The sequence below is a fragment of the Micropterus dolomieu genome, linkage group LG04, assembly GCF_021292245.1.
Source record: "Micropterus dolomieu isolate WLL.071019.BEF.003 ecotype Adirondacks linkage group LG04, ASM2129224v1, whole genome shotgun sequence".
NCBI classification, from domain to species: domain Eukaryota; kingdom Metazoa; phylum Chordata; class Actinopteri; order Centrarchiformes; family Centrarchidae; genus Micropterus; species Micropterus dolomieu.
Window position 1 is genome coordinate 15,950,580 of NC_060153.1, and position 15,311 is coordinate 15,965,890.

Genomic DNA, 15,311 nt, shown 5'->3' on the forward strand with positions numbered 1-15,311 from the left:
AAAGATGGCAGTGTGTGAGATGTGGACAAGTTCAATGTCAACTCAAACAAACACAATCGTTTTGCAAAAGAAGCTTTAAAAACTGGATTTAACTTGTAATAAAGCATTTTTAAGGTTTGACATGGATTCTTAACCTTGGAACTAGTTTGACTAAACAATACCAATTCAAGGTCCACTTGCTTGCTTTTTCCAGGGCTTTCAACCATATAACACCGTGTTCATTAGCAGATGAGTTTGCTCATTTTTTCATGTTTTCATGGACATGCAAGCTTAACATCTCCTCCTTATAACAGATACTGAGCTTGCATGTCAACACATCTATCTCAATTTAAACTGAGCTACCATATCCACTGATTAAGACTGTGTGCTGTGGTTGAAAGCTCTGGAAAAAGCATCTAAGTGGAACTGATTTGGCTAAATGATGGATGTAACAGTTATGAATGACAACAAAGGCAAAACATTCAACACTGCTGACATGAGTGTAGCAGGGTGCCAATGCAGAGCCATTTTCTGAGTACTGCCTCTGTATCACAGCCTTCGCTCTGAATGACGTGCTTCTCCCATTAAACCTGAAGATGCCTACAGTAACGGAGCGCTGTAAAGTATCATCTGCGGGTGATGAGGGACAAGGAAGAAAATGGCATAAAAAACAGAGGAGGAAGAGGAGGAGGGAGAGGCGGGTGGGTGAATGTTATTAAATGAGGGTGGTTGGCGGGGTACCTGAGTCTGCTGGGGGATATTCAGAAAGTTGTCCCGTGTTCCGATGCCGACAAACCGGTTGGGAGCTGTGGAGCCTGGCGTGGAGTATGCTATAAACAGAGAGAGACAAGTGTGTACATGCTTTTACACATACACATACACACCGAGCTCATAGTAGAGTTTGATGCTCTCGTTATCATTATCTATATGTTTTAATATAATATTATCTTGCTATATAAAACTATAACTACAATTCACTGTCAAATACATTACTGGGAGAAGACAGTAAGGGTCAGGCATACTGATGCCCCATTAGTCACATGGATGATTTACTCATTCTGTGGGCAGGTCATTCTTACTTTCCTTCACTTAACCGTCTAATCTGTGGTCAACAAGGGGATTTACAGTCTGTAATGATTAGCGCTAACATGAAGAAGCTATTTCCCCAAAATATGGCTGCGCTGTTAGTCACAGACACTCCTCAGCAGCCCCTGGCATCAGTAATAAGCCACCGTAATCATAGAAAACCACTGAAGATTCACTGTAGACTTAATAATAGGGTGACTGATGGAGAAACTGTATTCACTTCCAGTTGTAACCAATGCTCCATTTACATTTATTAGGTAAAGAGCAGCATCTTGCCTACAAAGCTGACACCGTTCAGTGATGTCACAGGATCAAATTTAGGGCAGTTGTGCTCACTGGACTCCAACATGGCGGCTCAGTAGAACTTTTACTGTGCATGACTTGATTGAGGTTGAGGGGATGGGTATGTGTGGGGGTGACAGTGACAGGGCTGGAAACTGATGCATGGGTGAGGGTGAGAGTGTACCATATGATATATGCGATATGCGTGTGTTTGTGTGTGTGTGTGTGTGTGTGTGTGTAATTACGATATCTTGATAATCAGAGACAAAATTAGAGGGGGTAAAAAAACCAAAATACAGTGATAACAGTCACCGGAATGAGAAAAGAGACGTAAAGTACGATATTTATTTATATAGATGTTCATATAAATAAATAATAAAGTGATATGTTAATCTGAGAGAGTTGGAAGGGGGAGGGGATGAAAGGTTGATAGGACAGGAAGAGGAGAAAAAGTCAAAACAAAAGGAGGAGAAGGTGCCCCAGTTGCTCCGTCCAGTGCCCCCTCTTGGTGTGCCTCTCCCATGGCCCGACTCTCGCACTGCACCTGTCTGGGTGGAACCAACCAAAGCCTCACCGCTCCCTGATGACACTCCTCTCTCCCGCTCCCCCAGTATAACACTAATTAGACAGGTTTGATTAGATTTCATCATTCATGTTTAGAGAGATTGGGATGTTCTTGTTATACTGTGATTTCCATGTTTTTTGTTGTTCTCAATTTTTAATTGTTGTGAGATTTGTGTGAAAGTGGCGAGGGGATTGGGTGGGTAAAATGGGGCATGATGTTTTTTTTGGAGTCCACGCCAACTGCCCTAATTTTGTTCCCTTAAAAAGAAAAAAGAGAGAAACAAAAGGAAAAAAGAATCAAAGAAAGGAGGATATGAGAATATATCAAATAAAGAAAGGAAGGCAAAAAAGAAATGAGAGAAGGGGGTAGATTGTATTGCCGCCGTCACAGACAGACATGCAAAGTCTGCGTTGATCAAAGGCTTGCGGCTACAGAGGCAACGTGCACAGGGCCCTGCTCTGCTCCCCCCAAAACTACAAAACACATCAAAAAGAAGGGAGAGAGACTACACTGCCTCTTGTGGTGCTTGCAGGAAACCGAACACCAGAGAGAGAGAGAGAGCAAAAGAGAGAGTAAAAAGATGTTGAGGAAAGAGAAAGGGTGGAGGAAAGAGGCTGAGGAGGTTTGCAAAGACATGAAAAGAGAAAAGAAGACTGAACTTCAGAGCAAGAGATACAGGAGATTTTGAAAGAGGATCTCTGGTTTGGCAAAGGCGTGGCTTCTGCCTTGACAGAATTGGATCTTGCTAGTACAGTACAGTACATTTCCGTGGCGTACTGTCCATAATGTGATGGATGAAATAGGAGTGAAGCTCCTGGGGCTGCTGAGGGTTTGACTGAACAGACTGCAACCTTACTGGAAGCAGGCGGTCAGCTAAACTATGAATAACTACAGCAGTAGCCATTGTAGAAGTCCAGACCTGTGCTTTTTCAGTCGTGGTACTGCAAGATTAGAGAAAAAAGCTGCACTGCACATAAATACTGGGACTTTTATGATGGCTACATCTGTGCTAGCCTAACACACTTGATGTATTATTGCTTGGAAGGGAGGACAAATTAGCTGCCAGCTAAGAACTAACTATTGCAGCCTAAAATCGGTTCGGACTGGCCTCTGTGAGAAGTGTGGGGAGACTGGGGCTGTAATGGGGATTTGTGGAGGGGAGTGGGAGTCGGGGGTGACTTACACGGAGATGCGGGTGAGCTGAGTCCGCCGTCAGTGGGCGTGCTGATGATTTTAGAGTCGGGCATGGGGAGGGGCACAGGGCGCGCCACCGGGGGTGGCGGAGGCAGCAGGAAGGAGCCCGGCATTTTGCTCTGGCCACCTCCATTAGGCTGCAGACGGACCATACAGACAGGGTGAGCAGGACACACCCCGAGAATATACAGTGCACAGGGAGCCAGACACACACACATAAAGCCCCACACACAGTGTCCCATGTAAGGGTAAGACACTTATTTATAGATAGATGCGAACAGTCTCCACATAAGTAGTCTGAAGTACATCAGACAAATTAAAACACACAACTGCTCACACACAGGGACAAGAGAAATCACCAAACTCACAGTTTTAAAATAAAACAAACACAAATATCAGACAGTCTGGCCAAAAACAGTGAGGTAAATAAGAAGTGGAAAAATGATGAACATCAACACACAAGGGGAAAATAAAAATGTGTTGTCCACAAGGGAAGTTACTTAAAGTGCAATGCAAGAATTGAAAAAAGGGATAATTAGAGATGAGAAAGGTGTCTGTGTGTGCATAGTGCATGAGCAGTTTCACGCATTATATTGTGTCTTTAGTGTGTGAAGTGATGAGAACAAAGGACATGAAAAAGGGATTAATAAGTGCTTTCAAAGTTGCTCACAAGGCCAAGTTTACAGTAGAGGTTTCCAGCACTACCAACACCGGCTGAATGTGTGTCGTAATAATTCTGAAATGTCCCCTTACAACCAGCTGACAGTCAGATGTATGCTGTGCCTACATTTTAATGTTTGTAAACTTAGCTTTCGGGATGAGTCGAGTGAGTGCGGTCAGGTTATTGAGGTTATCAAGGAGGCACCTCTCTCACTAATGTTTCACGGAATTAGGCCCATGACACCTCAAGAAGTGTGTCACAGAACCCCCCCCCCTTGCCCCAGTTAGCATTTTCCACAACCTCTCACTGGCTTCATCTGACACATGACTCGTTTTAAAAGCTATTCTTCAATTCCCCCTCTGCACTTGAAAGTTTGTCATGTTACTTTAACATAAATGTTTAACAGATAATATTTTTGGTTACTTTGTTATATTGCTTATCTTCCACTATGCACTCTCATAATGCAGAGAATTATAATTAAAGATCACAATACAGACTGGGAAAGATGTGCCCCCTGAGAGAACATCACATCATTGAGTGTTGTAAAAGGAACGTTGCTTAAAATGGCAGCATGTCAATGAGGGCTGCTCTCCTTCCATGGACAGCGCTAATCTAGATCTGTCTACACACCCTCTATCAGCCTCTTTCAAGTTTGCAGCCTTGCTTCCCTACAGTGAATCCACTGCCATTTGCCAGTTTTACTCAGGCCATACATGCCCCTTTTCTGATATTCCTCCCTCAACCTGAGCACAACTGTGGGAGAAGTTATCACATTTTATGTTGAGCCTATGATGAGTGAAATGTGGTTTGGCTCCTTCACTTAAAATAAAGATATCTCTATTCCCGGGTCTAGGCTCACCTTGTTGCACCTGTACATCTAACAAATAAGATATGAAATTATGGAGCAGTCATTCTGATGCTGATTTTCATTCTGCATCTTCTTCAGTGAATTCCCCAAAAAGAAGCTGATTTCTAATCAGTGTAAACCTGTCTTTACCCACTCTCCCTTCAGCTTCTTTTGTTGAACCCAATAGACCACTTACCTGTGCGCTGGGCTGTCCTGTGCCATCAGTGCACACAAACTGCACAAACTCCTTAAGCGGGTCCTGGTGGTGATGGTAGCGTATGGTGGGGTGGGTGAAGTACGGGCTGGACTGCTGGATGATAGAGGAGGAGGGGAAGTGCAGGGCGGAGGCTGAGGCACGGGGACTCCCTGAAGAGAAAAGAGAAAAGGGGAAAGGGAACAGGAATGGGAGAGAAGAGGAGAAAGAGGAACATGAGGAGAAGATGGGAGGGAGACCAAAAGATGGATAAATGCAATGAGGCTCAGGTCATTATATTCTTTTCTAGTGAATCACAGCACAGACATTAAGCATACATGATATTCAGTACATTAACATGCAGACCTATGAAGGGATATACAACATGCATATGTTTCAAAAAGCCCAGGTTGCCGGTTAGGCCTATTGTTGTCGTAACACAGAAAATAGCTGTGACATTCTCTTGTGGTCGACTGACTGAAGCTGTTTCTGCTTACAAATGACTGGCATTATCCCTGGCTATTGGGAAACATCTGGTCCCATTCATTTTATAAATCAGCCCACTAGATTTCTCTGTACCTCTGGTAAGCCTGGCATCACTACACAGTACACACACACACTTTCACAGTACCATACCCACTAGAGTGTGTTACAGTATTTTTTGCCTTCTGCTCCCTCTCCATTTCACTCTCAAACACACACAGACAAACCACGGGGGTATGACACAGCCTCACACACGCTGGGTTTTTTCACTTTTGTTTTATTGCTTGTCGATGATGTGTAATCAATCAGCAGCATATCCTTGCTTTGCGGTTCTGCCCAGTAGTTTGAAGCTTGAGAGAGAATCACCCCTCCGCTCCCCACCGACCACAAAACGCCTCCCGGAGACATTAGTCAGCCAGCCAGCCAACCCACCCCACACACACACACACACACACACACACACACACACACACACGTGCACAGAGACTAGCCTCCACTGTCTGTCTTCTGCTGAGATTCTATGGCTTTGGCAATTTGGCACACCAAACTAAAGAGGCAAGCTGCTAGGTGAGGGGACCCTGGCGAACAAGCATCTGTGATTATGTCTGTCACCTACTATCTCTTGTGTATGCTGTACTAACAAAGTGGGTAAGTGGCTGTTCGTTCAAACTTTCTGTGGAGTATTAGTGTGTCGACCATTTTGTGTCTGTGTTTTTTGGTGTGCATCTGTGTATCTAGTATCTTGGTTTGCAAGTGTTTTTGGAGTCTGTCTGTATGAATATGTTGCTAATGAATGTTGCAGCTTTCATGTGTCTGTACATATATCGGTTTGTGTGTATGTGTATGTGTGTGTGTAATCACCGTCACAATGGCGGACTCTCCAGACTAGTATAATCAGACAGCAGTCAATCTGGCAGCTCTCCACGTCAGTCCGGAGCCAAAAACAGAACATAAACCATCCAGTCCTTACCCCTGAACACCCACACTCACTAGACCTATACAACAAGAGCTAACAGCTCCAGTCCATCCAAGGCAGGCCATGATTGCTAACTGCTTCTTTCCCCTCTCTGTCTAGCCCCATTTCTCTTTTCATCCCTCTCTTCATCCCTCCCTCCCATCATCCTCCAGTCTCTTTATAGAACCAAGGCCTCCGAGGGACATTCCATTTGGATGGCAGCCATTTTAGCACAGAGAGTCCTCCACAAGAGTGTAAATTTACAAATGCGCGCATGTGTGTGTGTCTGTGGGTACGTGCACAAATGCACCCATACACAATGTCTAAACACTGTCTCATTACGGCCTCTCTATTACATTAAAACCTCTTAGCCAAACGTCCACACACACAGTGTGTGGAGAAGTTAGTAGGGGAACAAAGAAACCTGAGCCAGTCCTTCACACCTCTTCAACTCATGGACAAAACAGAGAAGCAAATTTTAGAAATCAATTCAAATGCAAAATCCAATCTGGTGCTTTGGATTTTCCAGAGGGTATAGGACTGCTCTGTGCAGATAAACAACATGGCTTAATGGTGCGAGATCCGGCCTTCACTATATTTTCTAAATATACTGTGGGGAGCTCCGCAAGTAAAATTCAATAGGTTTCAACATGGAGGGCAATGAGTCCAAATGACCTTTACGTTGTAGGTCTGCTTTGGCTGTGGACCAAACCATTCCTTTGAGAAACAAATGGAATGAGAGGGAGAGATAGAGAGAGGAGGACATATTTATTCCTTTGAAAAGTGAGACCAGCCCACAGGGACTTGTTGGCAAACTTGAGATCCTGGAGACTTTGGGAATTCTTTGACTGGAGATGGAGAAACCATGTCGGTTATCCTATAGGACTGAATAGCTCTTATGAGGACAACTTGCCCTTAGTGCTACTAATGAAACAAGACCTTGAAACACTGGATGTTACTTTTGTTAATTAAAGACTTGTATTTACTACAGTTTGCATGTGCACTGCATTGGGTTCAGATACTATATTAATCCCTGTTACTTCTTCCTACTCCTTTTCAAATCTGTATTTGCTATATACGCCCAAGAAAAGCTAAACAAGAAAAGCTGACCAAACACATCTTTTGAAGAACAAACCATACAAAACACACATGGATACATTGTCCCTTTACTGGTCATTTGTTGTCTTCTTCTTTCCGTTATAAGGCAATACATCTTACATACATATTTTCATTTCAAATTTTTCCTTGGTAGCTGTTTTGACAATAAAAAGGTCTTGATCTTATGCACTGTACATACAAGTGGTCTTATTACAAGATAAATTAAAATATTAAATGTGCGGATAGCTCCATTTGGTACGTCAACTCCATTATGAGAATAAATAGCTTTGTCAGTTTAAATGCAAGAGCGGACTTGAAAAACATTAAAAACATGTAAAAACATTACAATGGATGCATGAAGCAGTAATATGAGGCAAATCATAAACAAAGGCATGGATGCAGCAATGGTACCATGCAATGACAATATTAAAAACACACAGCCACAAAGATGGTGGTAAAAATGGATGGATGGAGAGAGGCTGAAAGAGAGAGAGAGAAATTTATGCCAAGCCATGATGATAGCAGTAACACTGAACAGATGAAACTCTGCGGGCATATTGCTTCTCAGCAGTTGCAACTGTAGGATTTAAAAGTTTTATTTTGCTTTCTCAGCAAGTACATTTGGGACTTTCATCATTTTCAGGCTCACGCTTGTAGAATTTATTTTGTTTGTTTCCAGAGGAGTTTGGGGGTGTACGTATGGATCAAGTTTGACACTCCCTTTCCTTCTCTCTCTTTTTCAGATTATAAAAGAGGGGGGGGTTGGGTTCATGGCAGGGCTCTCACCTGGTCTCACTCCTGCCAGCACAGGCAGCGGGTGGTGTGTGAACGCCATGCGGGGGGACCTCGTCTGGGAAGTCAGGGCGTTGAAATCAAACTTCCCCGGCTTCTTAAGTGAACCAGGCGAGGACAGTCCTGGCGAAAAAAAAATGGGATCAACAAAAAAAAAGTGGGGGGGAAGAGGGAGGAAAAGAGAGAGGTGGTTTTAATCAACAAAATGTTGCTTACTGAACTGGCAACACTAAAAAAAAAATAAAAATTCAATTAGATTTTTTCTTGAAGGGGACTTGAACAATCATGATTTTCTGATTAGATTGTTGAATTTCCTCATTGGTTGACGGCAGCGCATTGCTCCCTGTCCTTTTGGCTGTTGGCCATTTACTCCTGTTAGTTTCTATGAGTCAATCAGAGGACTCTAGGCTGTAATAACTCATTCTGAGATATACTGTAGGATTCCCAACTCCCAGCTTTATAATCATATAATATAGGCTAAGCAATATTTCAAAGCCTAAGTGCACGTCTTCAAAGGAAAATGTGGAAAAATAGCTGAAGCCAATCTGAATCTGGTCTTTGTTTTAGAGCCAAAGCACATCTGTAGCTATAATAACCTCTACTGTGCCAGTGTATGTTTTTCTGTCTCATCTCTTTCTCTCTGTTTCTCTCTCTCTTTCAGGTGCCAACTCCAGGCTCTCTCTGTGTATGAGCACAGCCGCCATACGGCCACAGTCAGCTAGTTGTGGTCTGGCTTCAGCGAAGCTCACAGGCTGGCTGCACGAGAAGAAGACTTCATTCAGAAATAGCACACACTGTACAGTATGGACACGGCAGCTGCTGAGTGCGAAAGACAAGCAGACGGACAGAGAGAAGAGACAGAGGGAGAAAGAGGGAGAGAGAAAGAGGCGAGAAGAACGTGGGAGACATGAAAATATGCGAGGGAGCAAGGGAGCGAGAGAGCAAAGCAGAACCTGTGAAAAATGCAGCAGTATCTTGTTTTCCAATGCGTTGCTCTGACGACATGTATGAAATTGGAATGTCATAAGATGTTAAATATGGTTATTATCTCTCGCTCACACACCCTCACTCACATGCTCGACGACTGAACACACTCGAGACCACAAGCACACGTCCAATCACAAAAAACAAGAGAGCCTTACAACACTGCCATATTTAACTGATGAAATAATAGACACATTTCTTTTCCATTAAGTTTTCTTCTAATCTTCCAAACAAGTGAGTGATGTGATAATGTTCTCTTTTTAAACTTTTTTTAGACTGTTGTTTTTGTAGTCTATTTCTGTGGCCCCTCCACATCAAACAAGGCATTAAATATGATTCCTCCTCACTTCTCCAGCTGGAGACGTGTGAAAGTCTATGGGAGTGTGGGGGCGTGTAAAACCTTCCCTCCCTGTGTGAAAGAGTTAAGTCTCAAGCAGGTGGGAGTGAATATGTGTGAACCATTTATGTCTTTAGCAGACATATATTCCCCCCCCCCATCCAACTGTACCGGGTTTCTGGGGGCGTATTGTACTGTCAGACAGATTCCAAGCATGAAGACAACCCCAATCCCACTTCTGACACCAATAGTTAGCAGTGATTGCTATGACACTGTCACACTGGTGGGAGCAAACTGGAAATAAGAGAAGTCTGCAGAGACTTAAACAAGGAAAGGCACTGGAGGGGAGAGCTGGGAAAGACTGAGATTTGGAAGAAAGCGTAAAAAGCAGTTATGGTTTCAGCAAGGTAGTTATGTGCTTTTATTCTGGAAGTATAAAAGTAATCTGAAGTATAGAAATCAGAGCCAGGAAACAGAGAGAAGATCAGATGAAGACTGACATCTGTATATATAGGAAGATACAGCACTGTCATCATCACCAAGGGAACGTGAAAGACCATATTTCGGCACTTCAGAGACTGCGCAATGGTCTGATCTGGTCTGTGTGTGCGTATGTGTGTGTGTGCCACAACTGCACCGTTTCTTCTCTTGGCAAAGCCTTCGTATTTCACTGGCAACCAATCAAGCGCTCCCATGATGACCCTTCTGTCTCTTTGCACTAACAGGCCTGCCACCAGATGCGCCTCTGAAGCACACATAGACGCAGACAGACACACACATACACGCACACATAGTTGGGAGATAGTGATTTAAACAAGTGGAAAGGAAAGTCAGGGAACTCTCCTGTCTCCGGTGATTTAAGCCACATATGCAAGTCCAGCCTTATCCCTCTATGGAACTGTAACATTTAACTCAAAGAACCAAAAAGGCCCCCACCACCACAATTCTCTGGTGTCTCAGGAAAATTTCACAATCATTTGGAACTAATGTGAAATCATGGTTGTTTCGTTTGCCTCCACTAACCTCCCCCACCCCTCTTCTAACCCCTGTGGAGCAGATGTCTCCAGCATCCTCATGGATCCCAAGGCTACACACACACACGGAAACACCATCTGGGTCCATGCTTCAGCTGTGCGTGTGTGTGTGAGTCTGTGTGGGCTATGTGATGTGTGTGTATATTCTGAACGTAACTGTGTTTCTGTTATTTATATGTGTGAATGCATCTTCATACATCTGTGTGTGTGTGTGTGTGTGTGCTGTTGGATGTGTGCGTTCTATTAGTTATAGAGGGAGTCAGGGGGAGTAGATGGGGCTGTGGACAGACGGTGCACCTGTGTGTGAGTGTGTTTTCTATATTTTTAGAAGCCCCTTGGTTTGTTTGTGTGTGTGCTTGCTTGTTTACATACCCCCCACCTGGACAGGAATTCCCAGATGAGCTTTGCCTGTGGCAGGTGGGATCCTTTGGAAAATTGGATACACACCGCACCAAAACTCACACATTCTCTACTCGCTCCATCCTTGCTCTCTCATACCTCAATCTCTCCTTTTTTGCCTTGGCTTCTCTTGAGTGTGTAACATGTTTTGTGCTAGCTACTGTTAAAAACTATTCCCAAACCAACACACAAAAACGACTGATAATTACAAAAGCTTTTGGCTTCCCAATTTTACACTTGGATTTTGTAAATTAATTGCGTAAAGGCACCAGATTTGCACGCTATTCTACACCTCTATTTGCCAAACTCATTTGGAGGTGTGCAAGGCTGTGTGTGGTGCACTTTGGAGAGTAAGGGGGTGGTACACATTCACTGAGAGCAAGAGGGAGTGAGAGAGACAGGAAAAAGAAGGGAGGTGAGGCTCTGGTGCGCTAAGGCGTGCAGCAGTCTCTGTTGTGGCTCTGATGAGCAGCCTCTTAATTACATTTACAGCTAAGTGGAGCAGGAGAGCAGCCGCTGAGGCTCGAGTGAGAGTAGACTGGGGCAAAACCTAACCAGGGCTCTTGGCTCCTCTAGCTTGCATCCTGATAACTCTTCTCTCTCATTAGCGATCAACATTTGAGTACACCAAAGTCTTCCTCTTTCCTCTCTTCCCTTTTTTACCTCCCACTTCCCATCCACTTGCCTGCTTTCTGCCTCTCTCTCCTCCTTTTTCCTCCTCTGACGTGTTTTCTCCCTCCCCGGGGTCCCTCCTGCTGTACACGTTTTCAATTAGACAGAAGGTAGACAGGGATGGAGGGTTGAAGGGAGAGCTAGAGAGCAGGAGGAAGGGTTTTACACCTCTGATCCACAGACGGTAAGCGTCTTAATGAGGGATTTGAAGGAAGGGAGGGATGGAGCGACAGAGGGATGGAGGCTAGGCGGGCACCTGAACACCTGCAGGGGTGGGGAGCATGATGAGCGTGTGTTTCAATGTGTGAACGTCTGCATATGAAGGGAGTTGTAAGTGTGTGAGTCATTGCGAGCGGTGTGTGTGTGTGTGTGTGTGTGTGTGTGTGTGTGTGTGTGTACAGTATACGTATGTGCATGTTTGTATGAATATGAGCGAGTCCCTGGGCATGTGAGGCAGAATGGGCACAGCGTGTGAATGTGCTGCAGGTGTTAGTGTTATCCTGGTGACATCTGTCAATTAAAATGCCGCCGGGAGGACTGACATGAGTTCAGAGCCGTAAAGCCAGGGATCTTCGGTGAGCTACTTGTAGCCTCGTGTCTTAAACAGAAAGTAAAGCCTGAACTTAATTCTTGACAATGCCGCCACTGTACGTCACAGGAAATGTAATGTCAATAAAATAAATTTGATCAGCAGCAATGAAATCATATTTGGTGCACTACGCTTGTCATACAACTCACATATAAACACACACACATACAGTATATATTATATTATACACACACACATATACACAGAGGAATGACTGAGCTACATAAAGGCGGATAAATAGCAAATAAATGAGTGTAATCAATGTTGTTCTAACCATGGTAAGGAAACTGCACGCCATCGTTTTCATGTTTTATCTTCCTCTCCTGCACACTCGCCAAATGGTGCTGCACTGAAAGTGGAGAAGGGTATTGTTAACAATGAGATAGGGGAAGAGTGAGAGAGAGACAGAGAGAGAGAAAGAGAGAGAGAGGGAGAGATAATGAAAGAGAAAAGGGGGAAAGGGAGAGAGTTATATTTGTGTATGATGGGGGTAGTGAGTGACTGATAATCAACACAACATCAGGTAAACTTTAAGGTGATGATGAGTAAATATGAAGCCTTGAGATTTCAGAGTGGGGTCTCAAGTGAAGTGAGTGAGGACTCATAATAGGAGGTAGAATAAAGAGGGAAATGTCCAAAGCTGAATGGCAATAGTGGTTACTGCCAAAACAATAGAAACACTGGCATAAAGCCTTAATACAGGCAGCTGTAAGCTCTTTTTTCATCCTTGATGCATCTTGGCATTTATATTTCTGATGTCTAGAGCTATTTGGTGGATTGCATTTAGCACAATTTATCCATGATAAATTCAATTTTTCTGGGGTTGTAGTGATGGTGTTGAAAGAATGGTGGCCAGTGGCACAGGCTGTAATTTAAAACATCTTGACGCTTTTAAACATATTTCCTTAACAATAGAGGAAGAGACTATTCTAATCAGTGTTAAATAGCCTCATCACACGTTCAAGGTGATGATTGTGTAATGGCTTTATTGCCTTGTTATTACATTATTTTCTTGACTAGACCTAAACCTGGCTTTTTATTATTCATCTAAGTCTCCTTTACTTTGGCAGTTGTATGTAGGTCCTTGTCTAATCTGACAAAAGCACATAATTTTAAACATTTCTATTTCAATTCAACATGGTTTATATGCTTAAATATATGACAGGGAGTGCTTTTCTTTATATTGCTAGAAACTGTAACCAATTGACTCTCATAGGAAAACCATCTTTGTTTGTTAGTCTCTCTTTTTTATTAAGAAGCTGCAGACTTAGGTGATGCTGTTTCTCTAAAGTGTAAAATGGTCAGAAGGAGGTGCAGGGCCTTGAGAAAGGTGGCTGGTGGGTGAGTTGTAGGTTTTCAGGGATGTGTACATCAACAGAGTGAAGGCAGGTGATTGAGGTAGGGAGTGTGGAGAAGAGAAAATCAGGTGGAGGCATCGGGGTCAGGCATGAAAAAAAGTTTCATAATGCTTGCTTAGTGGGTGACTAGTGTAGGGTGGGATGGGGGGCGGGGGGGTACCTGCATCCATGTCGTTAGGCCACGCACTGGACTGGGAGGAACTGGCAGCAGGCGAGCGTCCAGGGTAGAAAACATCATCTGTGGGGCTCTCCAGCTCACTGTCATCTAATGACTTCCTCTTGGTGGAGCTGAGGCGATGAGGAGGATGTTTGGAGGGTGGAGGAGAGGTGGGAGACAGAAAGACAGGGAGAGAGTAGGCATGATTTTTCAAAAATATATTAGGTGCAGGGAATGTATAGATAAAGGATAAAATACTTTGCAGAACTGATAACTTATACAAACAAGCACTTTAATATTTAAAAGGCTTCAAGTTTTGCATCTTATTGGCAACAACATTACTATCGCAAAGTCTTGGAGAAGAACAGACAAAGCACAAGAAATGTCAAAACTATGACTGAAAAAAAGGAGGAAACAGGAAGAAAGGTTAGGAAGCAAAGACAGTCACACAGTAAGAATTTCTTTCTCTCTGTTTGTGTGTGTGTTTTTCAGTGCGTGTCTCTCATTAGTTTGTGTCTTTGTAGGTGTTTATAACTACCTCCGTGGAAGGTTTGCGTACAACTCCACCTCAGACCTAAAGTGACAGCAGATGACAGAGGTAAGAAGGGAGAAAGAGACAAGTTAAGAAAGACACAATAGAGGAAAAAGCAGAAAGAGGCATCACACATTCATAAAAGGAGAGCAGCTAACAGAGACACAAACACATATAAAAAGAGGTTCAGGACAGATTCCAAGACTGGGAATGGACTGCGGTACTAAATGCCATTTATAGCAAGAAACCTCAATGAATGGCGTACTTTACTTGCCAGAGTAGTCATCCTTGCAATAAGAAGCGATACACCGTTGGCAGATATTACTGTGATTTCACACTTCCCTCCAGTCTGCCCTTGGCTTCACAGCGAATCACACGCCCAGGTAGCACTACACTATTGCCACATGGTGGCTTCGCACACAAGAGATTCCACTAATGTTGGACAGCTGGACCTGTTTTATGGCCACTGGTGTTTCCCTGAGCAACATACATTTCCGTACACCTGTACAGTATTGTTGTGTGCATGAAATCATTGCTGGGACTGTGTACCTGGTGGAAGGAGGGGAGGTGAGGGAGCGTCGCCCCAGAGCAACCTGGTTGATGTTGTAGTAGCTGGGACTGCTGTCCAGGTCGGCGAGTGAGAAGTTAGGCCCTGACGCTGTGGCTACAGGAGCTGAGGAGGGAGAAAAATCAAAAAAAGAGGGAGGGAGAAAAAAAGACATGGAGAAAGGGAAATATGCAAGAATGAGTTAAGATGGCATGTATATTCCAGATATAGTCAAAAGATTTAAATAGGATTATATTGTATATAAAAAAGGATACATATTGTGTATGTACTGTATCATAAATAAATGTATCCACTAGGGCTGGGCACATTAACGCGTTATTATCGCATTCGTTTTATCGCATTATTTGATCGCATGTTAACGCAGTTTTATATACTGTTATTATTTTGAAGGTCCGTTGCTCACTGGCTCTGAATACACATACAGTCAAACCATGGGTCACAGGAGGGGCGGGATGTTGATCAGCCTGCAAATCATCCACCCAAACAAGCAGCGGAGGGAGGATTCGGCAGACTACGCTGGATGCAGCGTGTGGGAGAAGTGGATAA

The 15,311-nt window shown here is 43.7% G+C and overlaps 1 protein-coding gene across 13 annotated transcripts in view; it reads right to left on the reverse strand.

The window, feature by feature from the left end:
* LOC123969984 (nuclear factor 1 X-type-like) overlaps nucleotides 1–15,311 on the reverse strand; it is a 109,129-nt gene that overhangs the window by 7,354 nt on the left and 86,464 nt on the right. For 4 of the 13 annotated variants that reach the window (XM_046047802.1, XM_046047804.1, XM_046047807.1 and 1 more), the window contains 8 exons: nucleotides 14,747–14,870; nucleotides 14,204–14,239; nucleotides 13,669–13,796; nucleotides 12,425–12,499; nucleotides 8,130–8,258; nucleotides 4,811–4,980; nucleotides 3,096–3,243; nucleotides 721–809 (listed from right to left, as the gene is read on the reverse strand). In XM_046047802.1, coding sequence (XP_045903758.1) covers nucleotides 721–809; nucleotides 3,096–3,243; nucleotides 4,811–4,980; nucleotides 8,130–8,258; nucleotides 12,425–12,499; nucleotides 13,669–13,796; nucleotides 14,204–14,239; nucleotides 14,747–14,870 — 899 coding nt within the window. The remainder of the gene's footprint in view (nucleotides 1–720; nucleotides 810–3,095; nucleotides 3,244–4,810; nucleotides 4,981–8,129; nucleotides 8,259–12,424; nucleotides 12,500–13,668; nucleotides 13,797–14,203; nucleotides 14,240–14,746; nucleotides 14,871–15,311) is intronic. The other 9 variants (XM_046047811.1, XM_046047813.1, XM_046047814.1 and 6 more) reach the window with 7 other exon arrangements.